At 42.6% G+C, this 16,647-nt stretch overlaps 2 protein-coding genes across 3 annotated transcripts in view; one reads left to right on the plus strand and one right to left on the minus strand.

The window, feature by feature from the left end:
• Positions 1-15,034, plus strand: part of RNF2 (ring finger protein 2) — a 26,852-nt gene extending 11,818 nt beyond the window's left edge. The window contains exons 7-8 of one of the 2 annotated variants that reach the window (XR_001862612.1): positions 257-1,117; positions 15,021-15,034. Coding sequence is in view for 1 of the 2 variants with exons in the window: in XM_017736463.1 (XP_017591952.1) it covers positions 257-358 (102 nt within the window). In the remaining variant the exon portion in view is untranslated. Of the gene's footprint in view, positions 1-256; positions 2,686-15,020 lie in introns of those variants that run through there. The other variant, XM_017736463.1, reaches the window with a different exon arrangement.
• TRMT1L (tRNA methyltransferase 1 like) overlaps positions 6,184-16,647 on the minus strand; it is an 11,309-nt gene continuing 845 nt past the window's right edge. Inside the window, exons 2-15 of the mRNA XM_017736462.1 lie at positions 16,416-16,478; positions 15,498-15,611; positions 14,465-14,529; positions 13,985-14,114; positions 12,433-12,556; positions 11,936-12,015; positions 11,428-11,674; positions 10,538-10,750; positions 9,588-9,778; positions 8,218-8,296; positions 7,361-7,527; positions 7,102-7,161; positions 6,622-6,748; positions 6,184-6,499 (exon numbers count right to left, since the gene is read on the minus strand). Coding sequence (XP_017591951.1) covers positions 6,184-6,499; positions 6,622-6,748; positions 7,102-7,161; positions 7,361-7,527; positions 8,218-8,296; positions 9,588-9,778; positions 10,538-10,750; positions 11,428-11,674; positions 11,936-12,015; positions 12,433-12,556; positions 13,985-14,114; positions 14,465-14,521 — 1,791 coding nt within the window. The 5' untranslated portion in view covers positions 14,522-14,529; positions 15,498-15,611; positions 16,416-16,478. The remainder of the gene's footprint in view (positions 6,500-6,621; positions 6,749-7,101; positions 7,162-7,360; positions 7,528-8,217; positions 8,297-9,587; positions 9,779-10,537; positions 10,751-11,427; positions 11,675-11,935; positions 12,016-12,432; positions 12,557-13,984; positions 14,115-14,464; positions 14,530-15,497; positions 15,612-16,415; positions 16,479-16,647) is intronic.

Consider the following 16,647-nt stretch of genomic DNA (forward strand, 5'->3'; position numbering starts at 1 on the left):
GGCATAGAAATGACTTGGGGAAGACGCAGTGATGGCACCAACCATGACCTGGCTTATGCCATTCTTTTCCAATTAAAATTGAAGAGGGAAAAATATTACTTCACTTGAGAATGTTTGGGTTTTTTGGCTTATAACTTGTGCCACATTATTGGTGACTCCTTCAAGTCAACACATGTAAGTACTGATTAAAGTAGCCTGTTTTACAGCACCACATCAGATTTACCTCATTCGTTCCCATTCTGCTGTTCTCTTCTAGGTGCTAAATGGGTCCTTTTCCCTGGAACTGGTCAGTGAGAAGTACTGGAAAGTGAACAAACCCATGGAACTGTATTATGCCCCCACCAAGGAGCACAAATAAGTGCTGGGAAACTGGGATGGGACTAATCTTTTTATAGCTATGACTTCTTTAATATTAAAATAAGGCACCACCAGTATCTTCATGGACAACACACGTGATGCCTTCAGGCACTCTCAGTATACTCAGTAATATGACTAGACAGTATTCTGGGCTGTATTTAATTTAGTCTTTGGGTTGGGTTTTTTGGTTTTTCCCTAGGAGACTAAATGACCTTCTCCAGTGCATTCCAGTGTTTGAGATGCTTTTTTGTTCCTAATGCATGATACCTGATCCAGCGTTCCAGTTTGGAATGGCTTTGTTTTGTCCAGGTAAATCTGGATTTCTGCTCCATTGGACACAGTTATAGGAGCCTCTGTGAAGTGTGGAGTGTTGGGTGGCCATGGAAGTCTGTTCAATAGTAGCATATGCCAAGGAATGTGTTAGATGTTGGAATTTGGTGACTGTTACACATCTGATGGATTGATCGGGAGAGAATGGATTTGGGATAGTCTTGCAGCTAGAGGTAATCTGATTCCCTAGGAAAGGTTCATTAAGACATCTTCTTGTGAACAAAAGTGAATTTTGCATCTTGTGAGAGGTTTTGCTGCCCATGGCAGGGGCTTGGACCGAGATGGTGTTTAAGGTCCCTTCCAAGTCCAGCCATCCTGGGATTCTGGGATTCCAAAGAGAGCTGCAGTGAGAAAACTGACACTTTAAAACCTTGCTGTTTACTGGGCTTAATTTAATACTTCAGTGCAAGGTGGTTCATCAGATTGGCATGTCCTGCACGGGGAAGAGTTACAGTTTGGCGTGCTTGAGTGTTTTTTCACTGAAATATTCATTAAAAACCAAACCAATCTTGGTGATTCCTGCCTGGCCCCTCCTGCAATGTTGTCCTGTCCTCCAGCTTAACTGAAGGAAATCTGAATGTTTCACAGCCCTGCCCTGTTCCCTAGAGTAGGATCTCTGTTGTGAATGTTTAACTTCTTTGTTAAAGCAAATCCCCCAACTTCAGCACACAGCCATCAAAATGCTTTGCTTTGGGGAACTGTCCCACCCCAGCAGGAACCTTTTCCCAGTGTCAGTGTGAGTAGGGAAGACTTCGACAGTAAGCTGCTCCAAGATTCTACTTTTGTTACTTTGCCATAGCTTTAACAAACATGGCTTAGCACTTTGGAAGACAACTTTAGTACTTGACAAAGTTTACCATTTAGTGTCTTACATTTAGGCTCAAGTTTCCCAACGTGGCAATGGGCTGTGCTGTAAGGCCCGGTAGCTGCTGGTCATTTGCATTCAGCCCCTGTGCCCCAGCTCTGGAGCTTGCTGTGGCTCTGAGGGGGCCGCTTGACCTGTCCCATGTCCTGTCTAAAGGGAAGCTGTCACCATGAGGTTTCCTTTGCTCTCAGACTTGCTGATGAACCCTCCCATTTCCCCCTGAGGCTCAAAGCAAAAAGTTGGTGGTAGGTGGGAAGCACCAGGCTTTACCCCACATGGTGTGGTTTACACTCCTCCTGCATCCTGCCTGGAGTCCCACTGGCTTTGACACGTGGTACAAAAGTATTCTGCTGCTCGGGGATTCTCCAGGGAAGGATTTGCACTTCCCTGGCTCTGGGCTTTCCTAGCACTTGTAAATAGTGTCCCTTCTGGCTGCTGTTCAGATCAGCTTTATCCCGCTGTGAAAACTGCACAGGCTTCTTTGAGTAACTTAATTATTTCCTCTGACTGGAGAGCCTTGAGCTTTTGTGACATGAATGGAAGTGTTCAGGCCCCAGAGCACAGAGGGGCAGCTGTTAGGGACCTGTTTTTGCTGACTTTGTGAAGCGTTGCTGTATAGACTGTAGTGCATGTCCACGGAATATAATGGGGGGTGGGGGAGTGGCTGTGTTAAATGCTTTAAAGTTATTGGGGAAACTTCTAGATTAGTGCCAGCATCCCTCTTGGGGGGAGCTGAGGGGGAGGGACAGTCCCTTAAGCAAGAGAGGTGTTGTGAAGCTGAGCAGTCTGTCTAGGAGCTGTCACTTTGTCCCCAGTTCTTTTAAAAAGCGTGGGAGAATGTGAAGCCTTTATTTTCATGTTGTAGTGAATTTCCTGAATATTTATGTTCTTTAAATATTATATATATAATGTAGTTGTTTGATTAAACCATTGATTGCACTGTGACTCTTTAGTGCTATAAACTATTTTATTTTTAAAATGCCATTACTCTTAAAAAAACATGTTCTTTTGTAAGTACATAATGTGTGTTACGTACGGGTAAGCCTAATATCCAACTAAAGTATTTCCTATCCAACTAAAGTCCCACTGAAATGCTAAAATTGACAATAAAAGCAAAAATGTTATCAACAGTATGTTGGGAATTGCAGTGCTGCTTCCTCTTGTGGCTGATAAAGGACCCCCTTTGGGCAGTGTTTGGGTTCATGCTGCCATGCTTGGGGCTGTGCAGGCGCTGTTCAGCTCCACCAGTGGTGGCTGCTACAGTCCCCTGAGAGCAGCTCAACTCCTGAGCCTTGAGTGAGAAATAGGGGCACACAGAAGGTATCATCAGCTCTTCCACTGACCTGTCAGAGGTGCTGCTGTTCCAACCAGATCCTGCAACCTGAGGAAGGGGATGAAGGATTTTCACAGCACTCAGGTTAAACCCAGCAACTTTGGGTTCATTTAACTATTGAGCAGCTTCAGTCAAAAGCAGCAGAGAGCAGCTGTACTGAACCCCTTCAGCTGAGGTGCATTATTTAGAGAAGTTTTGTTCCTTTCCTTGTTTTCTTTCTACATTTACAACTTTTAACCAGAGGATGCACCTTGAATTAAGGGCCAATGCTTGTGTATTCCTAGAGAGGAGTTTCTTGAGATGCACTGAACATGAGCACTCTATGACTGAGATCCTGCTGCTGTCTGGGCCGCCACTCATTACCTGAGTTGCTTATGAACAGCTTCAACTCCCCGAAAGCTTCCTTTAATCACACCTAAACAGGAAACAGCCTGTAGGTAGGAGGACACGTCCCTCAGGTACAGAGCAGTAGAGGTGACACTGTACTGCCCATACTGGTAACTAGGTCATACCCTACAGCATAATTTTCCTTTGTCTTCTGGCATTTATTCTTCAGCTGATGGCCTTGCACTGATTTCCAGCCCTCAGGCTTCCAGGAGTTGATCAGTTGTGATTTCCTGTTCAGGACAAGCCACTTGCAGCAACACCTTGGTCCCATAAAGATTGTTGAATGTCTGTCAATGGTGCCTGGCACAGCACTGGGTACTGGCTGCTCCAGGAAGTGACAGGGACTGAGCCGTGACCTTGCCACCACCTCCTGCATTATCCTCACCTATTTCCCACTCCAATCTCCCACTGGAACAGCCAACATGGCCAGTGGATCAGTGCAAGGAGGAACATGAGGCCCCAAGCTCCAGCCCCAAACCAACACTAATGTTCTGTCAGCTGATTATGGCAGGACTGACTGTTACCTAGTCAACAGAGACAACTGCTGAAGAGGAAGAGAATTCCCAGAGGCCTGAGTTACAAACATCCCTTCCACTGGTTCCTTACAAGAGGCAAAACCCCAGAGGGGATTTGCAGCCAGCGTGCCAACAAAGAGGAGCCCGGAGGTCTAGGCTGCAGCCCCTCTGGAAGGTGGCACACAAAAAGGAGGGGAAGAGCTCCTCACCTGAGGGAGCAATCTCCTCTGGGGCAAGTGTGAGGGCACGCAGGCAAAGAAGAAGAGGAGAGGAGACTCTCCATATGGATTCCACACTGAGGTTTACTGATGGGAAGGGACAACCACGAAGAGCCGAATTTTTGACAGGGTTCAGGGACAGGCAGGGGGTGGGGGGGAAGGGATTACAGCCAATGAGATAAGGGCAAGTAGGCGAGGTTACCAGTGAGGGAACCAATGGGAATAACATAGGAGGGATTTGGGGAAGGAACCAGTAGGGGTGTGGAGTACTACAGAACGTTCTAGAGCTTATACATATTAACTAAGGGAAATGAATATACATAAACACAAAACTGGGAGGGGAAAACATGAACCAAGCGTAGGGAAACATGTAAATCGTAGAACTGGGGGATTGTGGGCTCTCACCCTAACTAAGAGGGAGGCATTTAACTTTGGGGCCTGACAACCACGGTCTGTTATCAGTGTTGTCCTCAGAGGCCAGGGGGGTTGCAGCCCCTTGCAGTGCCACACCCCACCTCAGATCACAGCAGCTTCTGCCTGTCTGGTAAAGAGCCCAGATTGTACAGACAAGCCTGAACTTCACTTTTTCTGCCCCTCCAGACACCGGGGAATAGCTGCCCTGGCTTAGGAAAGGTATTCAATACCTTCAGCTCCTTAAAAAGAGCTCAGAGTAATCAAAAGCATTGCCCACAAGGGGCTTCAGTTAAACCTTCTTTTTAACCTACTTTACTGTAAACAGAATAATTCTTTGCTCCAGGTAACTGACCTTAGGACTGATTTTATCCTATTAACACTGAAGTGTGTTGCCTGCAAGCAACGTCTGCCAACACTCTATCCACTTAAAAACCCAAAAATGCCACTAGGGAATGGGAAATTCTCTCCTTCCATTTAGCTTTCCAATGTGATCCCAAGGTGATCTTTGGAAAAGAACTGTAAGCACTACATTTTTGAAGGACACTTTGTTGCTGTATCACTGATCCAAGATCCCTTCAGTAGGTTCGTTTTTTGTGAAATTAGAGAAGAGAATAACTGACCACCAAAGCAATCTGGAGTTGAAGAGGGTGGAAGAGGCAGCAACTTCTGGCCTGACAGGAGCATAGGACGTTTTGCATCATCAGGAGTGTATCAATCACGTTACTTTTATTGTAAAGTTTCAGAGATGGGTAAGGATAATAACCCCTCATATTCTGCTCTTAGATAAACCTAACACTGGGGGCCAGGCTGAACACCAAACCTGTGAGAAATGGCCACCACTGTGACAGCTCTTTAAGTGGAATACACAGAGATACCAGAACTAAGTGTGGGGGAAAAAAATGACAAAGGCAAGCTTGTTTGGCTGGAATGCTGCCATGTATTTAAGGAAACCAGAACTGCCAACACCTGGCAGCTTTGCTCATTCACAGAAGAGGTCTTAGCTCAGAGTTACTATTGACAACTTGCCACCTAACTTCACCTGAACGTCCATTGTGGTCCCTTGTCCCTGTACCTTTCTGCAGCACACAACCACTGTAAGCTGAGCAAACAACTACCTAGAGTGACTACACAACTCACTAAGGTTCGGTTACAAACTGAAGTTCGGTAACAGCCGTGTCACCACTCCTTCCTGTTCTCCCAGGATCAGCTCCTGCCCGGAGAGAGAACCCTGGAAACAGACCTGAATGCAGAGTTACACGTGCAACCTGGAGCTACAGCTGCACCCAGGCAAGACTGCCTGGCTTCAACTCAAGGCATTTTATCCTGTACTATTTTCTTACCTTAACATGCCCTCTCTCTGGATCATAGCTGGCCAGGTTTTAGGAATGATGCATTTTAGGAATATGAATATGTTTCACAATAATCTCATATTTCAAAACACTGAGCACTTTTGGCCCTGTCCCCCCTCCTGGATGCTGTGCTGGCAGTAAGGCTTGGACAAACTAGGAAGCAGCCTCCATGCCTCAGTGTGAAAGGGAGGTGAGCATAAAAAGCAGTTAACTCCACAGCCTTCCCACAGTGCCAGTTCCGTGACCACAGCCATGCCAGGATCAGGGCTAAGTTCTGCTACCTAAGTCTAAACCATCCCTTCAAAGTACAACAGGCAGTTCAAATGGTCAAATGCCAGCTTGGGAGGAAGGAGTGGCTTACTGGAACAGGGCATGCTGAAAGTCTGTAACATCCTGATGAACAAACCCATCGGCATTAATCAGCAGCACAGTGAGTGGGGTATGACTGTGTGAACATGGCGGCGGTGACTCCGGATTTACCATCTTCCACTAACTCAGCCTCCTCCACCTTGATCTCTGCAGCAGCTGGAACCTCTTCTCCCACCTGGATCTCTCCAGGGAGGTGCACAGGGCCTTCTGCCTGTACCCCCACATAGGTGGGAGTGCTGTACTTCATGAGAACAGTCTTGAACTGCACCAGGGGCGCGTTGGTGCGGACTCCCATGGGGTCGAAGTGGGTTCGGCTCACACGGTATCCAGCCTCCGACAGATAGTTCAGGAACTTATTTAACCTGGGAAGAAATGCAGCAAAACCAAACCCCTGCGTTTAGAACAGACTTGGTGCTGACAGGGCTGACTCAGTACAATCTGAGAGTCAGCGTCAGACCAGGCTGGAGGGTGAACCCACACTTACTTTGGCATGTTCATGCCCTTGATGCTGTGCCGGTGGATGTTGTAATAGAACGGGGGGTGCTCGGCACTGTGCTCGGCTCGCTGCCGCTTCGCCGCGCTGCGCAGCACCTCCTCGCTTTTCCTCTTCCCTGCATCACAACGAGGCCACAGAAACCACTCAGTACTCAGGGGCACCCCAAAAATGCCAGCAAAGCCTCAGACAGCATGCACGAAAACAAAGCCACAGAGCAACTTCAGCTGTGTGCCTGCTTTTGTAAGCTGGTGTTTGCAGAGGTAAAATCTGGCCTGAATTTAATCAACAGGCCATTTTCAGTAGTAAGAAGTAAATTAAAGTGGCCTTCATGGAATATTTGGCATTCTGCTTTTACCAATAAATATGATTCTGGATAAAGATGAAATAAAACCAGTATTGGGTGGGAAAACACTCCTGAGTGCAATATTGTTAAATATAAAACAAGCTACACCTAAATGCTCCACTTACCATGTACCAAGTAGGATTCTGCAGAAGTATTTGGTGTTTTAATATATACGCCACACTCTTCTAGAATACAATTAAAAGGCAAAATTATTTCTACCATAAAGTGGCAAAATGCTTTAATTACACAGAAGGAAATAATTCAATTATTCAATAATGCATTCACCTCTAGGGATACACTGCTGTTAATTAAGTTATCACAGATCAGCATCTCTAAAAATCACCACAAAGCCAGTCTGTGTGAACAGGCTGCCTGTTTTCTTACCTTGTTTGTTCTCATCACCAGGACTGTGGGTAGAAAAATGTTTGAGAGTTGTGCACTCTGCTTCACAAACTAATGTCTTCAAAAGTGGCTGAGCTTCATCCAAGCCGTACTGCACAGCCCCCAGCAGCATCCTCCTGAGGAATCCAGTGTTGAAGAGCGCTCCTGACCTATGAAATGCAAGAGAAGTCAAAAGTTAAGGCTTCTGAGTGAAAGCTGCTCCAGAATTCTCTTGTCCAAATTGATTAGCAATTATGTTACACTGAAATGATTTTTTTTTCAATGACAGCAACACTGGTCATGTTTAAAAAAAACAAAAGTCAAGATCTCAAGAACAGTCATTTTATTTCTGCCCTAAGATGTTGAGAAAGTCATTCAACCCCCACAAGAAAGGTACTGTTGATTGCCAACCATTTTTAATACTGATCTGAAATGGCTAAAAGACTTTAAAAATATTTATTCTTGTTTCTACAAATATTAATTAACAAGCAGTATAGTATTTATTACCATCAGCACATATAATGATTTATTTAATAAATTCTCCACAAGTATGGAGTAACAAGAGTTAATATTTGAGGAATAGAGGAACACAGAGGCAGGTTCTCCTGTGCAGGACATATTCCGTAAGTGCACTGAATGTGAAATTTAAAATGTGTTACTACTTATTAACTGGTTTGAACGAAAGGAAAAACTGAATACCCCACTAAATTCAAATCCACACTCAGTTTCCTGAACTGCTCCTGATTGCTGTACCTCCTTCTGTAGTGCTAAAATAGAAGTTGTTATGGTATAAACAGATGAGCTTCAGAGCTCCTGGACCCAGAGTGACCCTCCCAATGTGTCCTGTGATGTGGACTTACCAGAGTGGACCAAGAAGCACTGCTGTCTTCCCAGGCATGCTGCCGTGGCAGTCACAGGGCAGCTGCTGGTAAGGGTTTTCTGCAGCAGAAAAACAGCATTTAAATTTATTGAAAATAGCCAGCCATGCCTGTGTTACTGCAGAGACAAGAGATGCAGTGGGAGCTCACTTCAGTGAGGTATTTGGAAGGGCAACAGCAGAAGTGTGACACCATTTGCACTTCTGCCAAGCAGTTCATGGCAAGATTTATTGATTGATGACTTGATCTTTAATCAGTATAAAAACACAGAAGAAAAAAAAAGCAACAGAACTTCTCGATGTTTCTTTCGAGTAACAAGGAAAATATTTGCCTTCCTACCCTTACATAAGCAGCTGTCCAGGTTAACAGTAAGTACCAACAAAAAAATCTGAAACATCAGCCAGTTACATCTGCAAAACACAGTCCACCTACGAGTCTTGTAAGCCCTGTGCAATTAAGGCATTAAGCAAAATTCATTTACTAATTAAGATCTCTACCATAACACTGTACTCAGCTACTCATTCCCATCCTTAAAACTTTTATTTGATTTTTAACAACTTTTAATACCAGGCTCATTGTGTGCTCGTGTACCTGACTCTGAGCAGGGCAAAGACACCATGAGTTGGCAGTGAGCTATCCAAGAGCCTCTAACTTGGAAGCAAGGTTTTAGGGTTTATATTCATTCAAACCACCATCTTCAGGAGTGCAATTTTTGTCTCTTGCCTCTGCTAAGGGGCGTGTGGAGACAGCCCAGTAACAACAGCACAGGAAAGCCAGACTGCTCAGTCCACTGCATTTTAAGGAACTGAACTGAACAGCAGAAAAGCAATCTGACACCAAAAGCTATCAAGCTGCTGCTCTCTGGAGGAATCCAATGGTATCAAAGGCTACCCCACTCCTAGGGCTTTTCCTGAAGTGGCAGACCCATGGACATACCAGGCATCCTGGCAGCTCCAGCAGCTCCAGCTGGCTGGGAGGATGTCCTGTGTAGAAACAAATCTCAGAATGGTTTGGGTTGGAAGGGACCTTAAAGCTCATCCAGCGCCACCCCCTGCCATGGGCAGGGACACCTTCCACTAGCCCAGGCTGCTCCAAGCCCCATCCAACCTGGCCTTGGACACCTCCAGGAATCCAGGGGCAGCCACAACCTGAGCAATCTGTGCCACAAATCCAGTCCATTTACAAGAAAATCCATGCAGACAACTGATCTAGCCCAAGGCCATGAAGCACAGTGCCCTCTCTACCTCACACAAACTACTCATTGTTACATACAAGGGAATTGTTACTAATGGGATGTAAATATAAACAAGGCACAGAACAGAGAGACAAAATGCAAAAGAAAAGCCGTTTACCTTCCACCATATTGCCCTCTTTCTGGAAAACCCTCTCTTCACACCACTGGCAGTGGATGAGGTATCGGACCTTCTTTGCCGAGTCATCCGCAGGGGTCGGGCCCCGTAAAACTCTGACCACCACCAGAACAAAGTGTTCCAGAGCTACTGCCAGCAGCACTTCAATGCCTTTGTTACAGCGAGCTGCAGCTCTGGGGGGAGAAACACACACAAAACCCAAAATGTACAGAATTCACACGGTTCTTGAGTTCATCCACTTCCTACAGAGAGGTACTGAAGATTTGAGAGATCAGGAGGAAGTCTTCTTCCTGAAGTGCCTCATTTTGTGTCCTTCCTGATAGGCCAAGCAAATCTAATTTTACTTCCTTTTATCACAGCTAGAAATACTGGTCTGCCACCTGCAGCATCACACGTGCAGGGAGAGGACAAGGGAAATCTACACATGTTCAGGTCAGCATTTGTGCTCTGGCATTCTCAAAACTTGGTGATTTCATTTCCTCCTCATCTTTTCCAAGCAGTGGTCCCATCCTCTTGCCTGTACCTTTTTTCTCCCACTAGGTTTTCTGTGTTCATTTATTTCACAGACTGAGTTTACTGAGAGTATCCACATGCAAATAATTAATTTCACAAGTCAGTAATCACATCCATCTTTTGAACCTCAAGTATGAGGATCTGCGGTGAACATCAAGTTCCATTGAAGCAAGTCTAACTGAAATGCTTAGCTAGAAGCCATTCAAGCAGTTTAATTTGTATTTATAAAGTCTCATGGAGCTCTAAAATGGCAAAATTGATAGAGAAATAGAAGAGTTCGCAAGTCTGGGTATTCTTTTTTTTCATGTCACCATTCCCCCCCTCCCCCCACTGATGCATTTTTACCTCACCCAGTCACTAATTATTTCTAATAATTACCTAATAATTTTTTACCCTAATTGGAGCTGGTTTAGCAGTACCTTGTCACAGCAGCAATTACAGTCCTGGCTGCCAGCTCCTTGTAGTACTCTGTTCTGACAATATTGCAGCCATAGTGACGCAGGGCCACATGTTGAGCCTTGGCATACAGGGAGCTGATGTCTGTGGATGTCAACGACACAATCCCAAGGTTCCTCACATTTCTAAAGGCAGAGTCCAGGTAATTCACAGAAGTTCCAAAGGGGTCCAAATGGCTGAAAAGAAAGGAAGTACCACTGAGTGTCCATAAATGCTCCAGAGTCTAGCTTTACACTGAGGAAAACACTGTTTTATAACCTTCACCTATGATCACACTTAAAACAGAGAGAAGGAACAGGACTAAAACTACCAGCACTGCTTAGATCTGGATGTTAATCATTTACAATACAAAAAAATCCCATCCCTTATTCTGATGTCTGTATAGGGTTTGAATGTATGCATCTATATACCCAATCTGGAAGAATCAGCCTGCTTTAATTCAAAGTTAATATGCTGCAGAGTAGATAAAAACAAGAGATGCAATAAACAGCAGGCAAAGGTATGAATTTTAAACTAAAAGAAGTTTTAAAATAACCCAAAACTGATTCGGTATTTCCCTTCAGCAAACAGACAATGAAGTTATAAAAAACCCCAGCCTGTCTTAAATTTTTTATGTATATTTATAATCCATTCTGGATGTCAGAAAGACCAGTATTTTTCCAGCACTTTCTAAAACATTTAAGACTAAAGTTCTGTCCCCACACCATTTCTGGGACAACAAAATTACATTTCAAGTGACTGCCAGTTGATTCTTTTATCATTCCAATTTCTCCGTATAATCATATCCTGGGGAAGTGGGGTGGGGTGTGTCATTACCACACCAGAAAATTTTGACAGAAACATAAACACTTACATAAAATCAAATGATCTCAAATGCATGATAACATTGGCATCCATTTTTGTCACCTCAATGGTGTCACTATTTTCTTCTCCATCTCCCACAGTTTCATCATTGTCTTCTTCCTTAATGTTCAGTTTCACCTTCATTTTGTTTAAATGACAATTCTCCTTAATCATTGTCACAGAATTTTCATTACAATCATTAATTGTAACTTTCACAGAACTTCTGAGGTGCTTTGCCCACTGCAATCCCATGATACCTGAGGAAAAACAGAATTCATGAACATTAAGACAACTGATTTTAAGAAGACCCCCAAACTTTAATATTATTTACAGCCTTTTTAAAAGCCTTAATACAGCTTTGGACAGCTGGTTTTTTGTACAGAAGCTCATGACTCCCTGCCTAAGGAAGAAAAGTATTGTGTACCTCATGTTATTTTTGAGTATATGATGTCAGTTATAAATTTCTGCAGCTTCCTCCTATAGGATATTAAGTAAAATATTAAAGAAATGGACTTTACCAGTGGCACCAAAAGCATCCAAACATTCAATGGGTTTGCGCTCCCCAGCAAGCACAGCCAGTGCACAGAATATCAACTGCCTGGAAGATAAAAAAGAATGGCCACAGTCTGTAAGTTGAGAGAACATTTTTACTTCATTTTCCGTATTTATTTCCCTTTAACACAACACGAATATTTTCAGTAAATTCCACCTTTTACAGGGAAGAACTGTAAATCAAAAACCTCAGCTATGCTGAAAAGTTGAATTCTGCAGCAGCATATTCTTAAGGTAAAATCTACTACTTACAGAAAAATACTTAATTGCTTCAGAAATGACAGTATTTCACATATAGCATTCTTTGGTATAAATATTATTTGTCAAGAAGAGTTTTCTGATGAGAAACTCCTTTCTCCTGCCCTCTGAACAGAAGTTTTGCAGGGTTGTTTTTCAGAACACATATTTTTCACTACAAACTCCCCACCCCTCTGGTGCATCCTCCCACTCCCTGCTCTCTCACCTGTTGAGTTTCATTTTAGGATTAAAATAGGAATCTGTTTTCTGGGGCGTGGAGTGGTTGGGAAGAACCTGCACATCTGTGGCTGACTCTTTCACCACTTCGTAAGACGACTTGGGAGCACGAACTGAAACAAGTCATTGAGGTGGAAGGAAGGAATCAGTGAGAACTGAAATTAATATTAACACATTTGGTAAATTACACTGAAAAACTGCTCCCATAAAGCAAGAAGTCTGGGTTATGCTGCAATCCAGCCAGCACATGGACCAGTTAACAAGGATGAGGGGGGAAGCAGGCAACAATTTATCTTCTAATCTCAAAAGTGGCAGATAAGGATCACGCTCTACCACAATTTTCTTCTAATAAAACATCAAATTTGTTTCTCAGCTGGGCTCTTATGTATCCCCTCCAGTTTAAGAAAGCCAGCCCCCATGCCCGAGGCTTAGCACATTTGTTTTGCATGTTTAAACATAATACATTGCTAGTTAATTAAAACCCTGTTAACATAGTCCTGAATGTGTATCCATGAACTGCAAAAATAATTGATCTAATCTAAGTTATCAAACAGCCCCATGAGATGTGTATAAACAGCACAAGTACATGGACAATTCCAGCACCTGAGTTCTATGTAAACGAAGTTTCTGTGTAAACCTGAATTTCTGTGGAAAAACAAGCTTTCAGATCTGACAGCTGTAAACACAGGCTGCCATTCCTCTGAGCAATTCATCCCCAGTCTAAAATGTACCTAGGAACAACCAGGAAAAATTTGTATCAACTGGGTATCTTCTAGTGCTCACCCTGCCTCTCTCAGGGCTTTCAAACGCACACATGGGTGTATCTGCTCCACCTTCAGGGCCCCCAAGAGCTGCCAAGTGCCTACAGAGCACAAAACCTCCGGATTTCTCCTCTCTCTTATGAGGAAAAACTGCCTCATGCATTTTGTTAAAAAATGCTAAAGGGGCCATTCTTTACTCACAGCTCTGAAGGGAAGCACACAGAGATCAATGTATTTCGCAACACAAACTCTACAGAGATGTGGAATATGGTACTACTATCACTTTTCAGACATGCAAACTGCATGTTTGATGCCCAGGCATCAAACTACTGGCATTCCATTATTTAAAATGCTTTTAACCTAATTTAAGCAAGTTTAGAAATCTAAGTCTCATTCTGGAGAAAGTCAGGTAGGGTTGTAATTCTGGATAAAAAGCAAAGGATTTTTACATTGCAGAAAGATGTACTTCAGACTTTTTGTTCTGTGGATGCCACATACCTCAATCTTTTGGACACACACACAAGCTGGTACTTACAACATTAAGGGTGAGGGGAGTACTAGTTATCAATAAGAACACAGGAACTGGTCAATGCAAACCTAAAACACAACTCTGCTACACCTCTGATGAAACAAAAGTCCTGAAATACTAAGGGCAGATTTGTCATTAGAAAAGCTAACTCTGTTTCTGAATTTTTCCCATGTCTCCCACCCCTTATCACAGTTACTGCACGTGGTACATGACAGAAGAAGACTGGATGTTTCCTGTCAGTCAGAGCCCACCTGTGATAAACCTTGACTCAGTCTCTCCTTTATTCACGTGGCGATTGATGTGACCTATCATGTCAGTTCTTCGTATGATAGTCGCCGAGCAGATGATACAGTGGTAATGAGCTCCCATCTTTGCCAATGTCTGTCAAATAGAGTCTTTTACGTAGTTTCAGAATACATAAAACACGGTCAAAGTAGAACTGAACACAGGGAGATGAGAAGTCATCTGTCAGTTACATCTAGAGCACTCGAAATATCTGGAATCTACAGCCAGAGCTGATCTAGGCAGCTGCCCCCCCACAACAAGAGAGGTACAACCACATTCAGCTACCCAAGGGTTCTATCACACACCCCGGACTAACAAGCTTTTGGCATCACACGCAGAGGAGCAAGATGTATTTGGTGACTAAGCAGATCTCAAAAGTTCCCCTCAGTCACCCAGTTCCCCCACTTTGTACAGTAACAAGAATTTCTGTGGTTCAGCATTTTTACCTGGTCTCCAACAAGGTTGGGTTTTACTGGCCGACAGGATAAGTGACAGATGCACATTCTGTACCCTGGAAAACAAATCCCATTCCAGAACTGTAAATGAATGGCCTGGCTGCGGCCTGCACCACGTGCTCTCACTTCAGATTTCACAAGACAGCAATAAGAAAACATCACCAATTACCTGGTACATTCTCTCTTCACAGGGTAATTTATCAGCCAATTATACATTTTAAATTTTAAAATGCACAGAATCTACAATTTCCTAAAATAAGTCTCTCAGCATCCTACAAAGCTACACCAAGTCTCCAGTTCAAGAGTACTTGTGAGTCTTTCACAAAAATATTGTTACCTGGCTAAAAGACTTGTGTGAGGACTCCTATAAAACACACATTCCAGTTAAAGGAAACCAAAATGAGATACCTGATACTCCAGTTGGAACATTTATAGTCTAACTTTATCTTCCCCATCCTCTAAACAGTCACTTTATTTCCCAAAAACCCGTACACTTGGATTTTTAAAAAAACACACTGGTTTCTTTTTCCTCCTAAACTTCTTGCAGGGATTTTAATGCATCTTATAAGCATATCACAGAGTTTATTAAAAAACAATTAAAGCTACTAAATACTGATACTACATAAATACTTCAAATGTTTATCGGAACCCATGGAATCTTTATGATGCACCAAAATTGACCACGTGTGTGTCTGATTATTATTAATATATAACTAAAACTTTTATTGAAGCAGTTGTCATTACACACACATTTAATTTTATGGTAATTTTCATGACATGCCAAGGAATTGTTGGTGTTTTTCTAAAGAGAGAATGCACAATTGTAACTATTTTGGCTGGAGAAGAATACAGTTATTTCACATTTACATTTTACATCTCACCTCAAAATTCATTCTGTCAAAATATGGTTCTAATTCAGAGCTGGTAACCAAATGCTTAAATCAAGAGGAATTTCGAAAGATGAAACACAGAACATGCCTACAATTTCTTCTAGTATTTACTATTCAAACGCAATTGCTATTACCTTCAAATTCAACAGAAACTTTCCAGTGCAAATTCTGCAGGTGACGATGGAGTTTGTGGCTATAGCAAGCTTTGAATTTCTCCTCAGGACACAACGGACAAGGTTTCTTTTCATCTGAAAATACAATTAAAACCTATGAGAAACATGAAATGCAGTTACCACTCGTGTTAGCTGAGATGCAGGCCAAGATAAAAAAGGCTGAAGGTAAAATCGACATGAGTTAGCGATTAAATCCTCAGGGAACATTCATTTGTTTCATGTACAAACTTAAAATTAATGGGTTGCCTCTTTCTGCTCCATAGAATGTAGACCAAAATTACCACAGCTTTAAAAATCATTAACTTCTACCTTTGGGTTTTGGTTTCTAGTATTTTTTACTCCAGCAAACATGTGGCTAATGAAACTTCTGAAAAGTACTGAGGAACAACAGAACTTTACCGATGACATGCAGAGACTTGAAATGTTAAAAAAAAAAAAAAAAACAGCAAACCAAAACCCGCACAAATTAGGAGGTTAGAAAAAGACTTTGTTGTTCCAACTCCTGGATTTTCTGGATAAAACAAACAGCTGATATCTCTTTAAGCTGCAAAAAAAGACAATATACCCTGTATCAAATAATTTTGAAAAATATAAAATAAAAAATTCTTGAAAATCCTGCATGTGAGACACAAAAAGCAAAGGCAAGGTTGTGTAACAAAGGTCTTGAAGCCCTTGAAGTACTTAAATAAAAACTAGCTGAATATCAAACAACCTCTCAGGCAGAATTTAGCAGAATAAGAGAATAAATCATAAAGCCCTTTTTTTACAAAACCTCTAGTCTTTAAATATCCTAAATATATGTAGTGTGTTAAAGATAAAATCTAAAGGAAAATGTAACATGAAGATCTGCGTTCTGCAACACTGCTGCGGAAAACTCACCTTCTCTCAGGTCAGCCAGTTTCTCTAGATCAGCAAGGTGTCTCTGAATTGAAATATGTTTGTCTAAAAAAAATCCCAGAAATATTTAGAAGTTGGACATTCTTAGTTTAAAAGCTGCTTTTAGTTTACTGCTACTTTTCTATGCATCATTTCAAATCTAGCACTGTTAGGGAATTACTGTAGTAACAACTGGAATGCTTGTTTTTGTCCTTTTACTTCCATGGCAGCAGGA

The sequence above is a fragment of the Corvus brachyrhynchos genome, unplaced genomic scaffold, assembly GCF_000691975.1.
Source record: "Corvus brachyrhynchos isolate BGI_N302 unplaced genomic scaffold, ASM69197v1 scaffold155, whole genome shotgun sequence".
NCBI classification, from domain to species: domain Eukaryota; kingdom Metazoa; phylum Chordata; class Aves; order Passeriformes; family Corvidae; genus Corvus; species Corvus brachyrhynchos.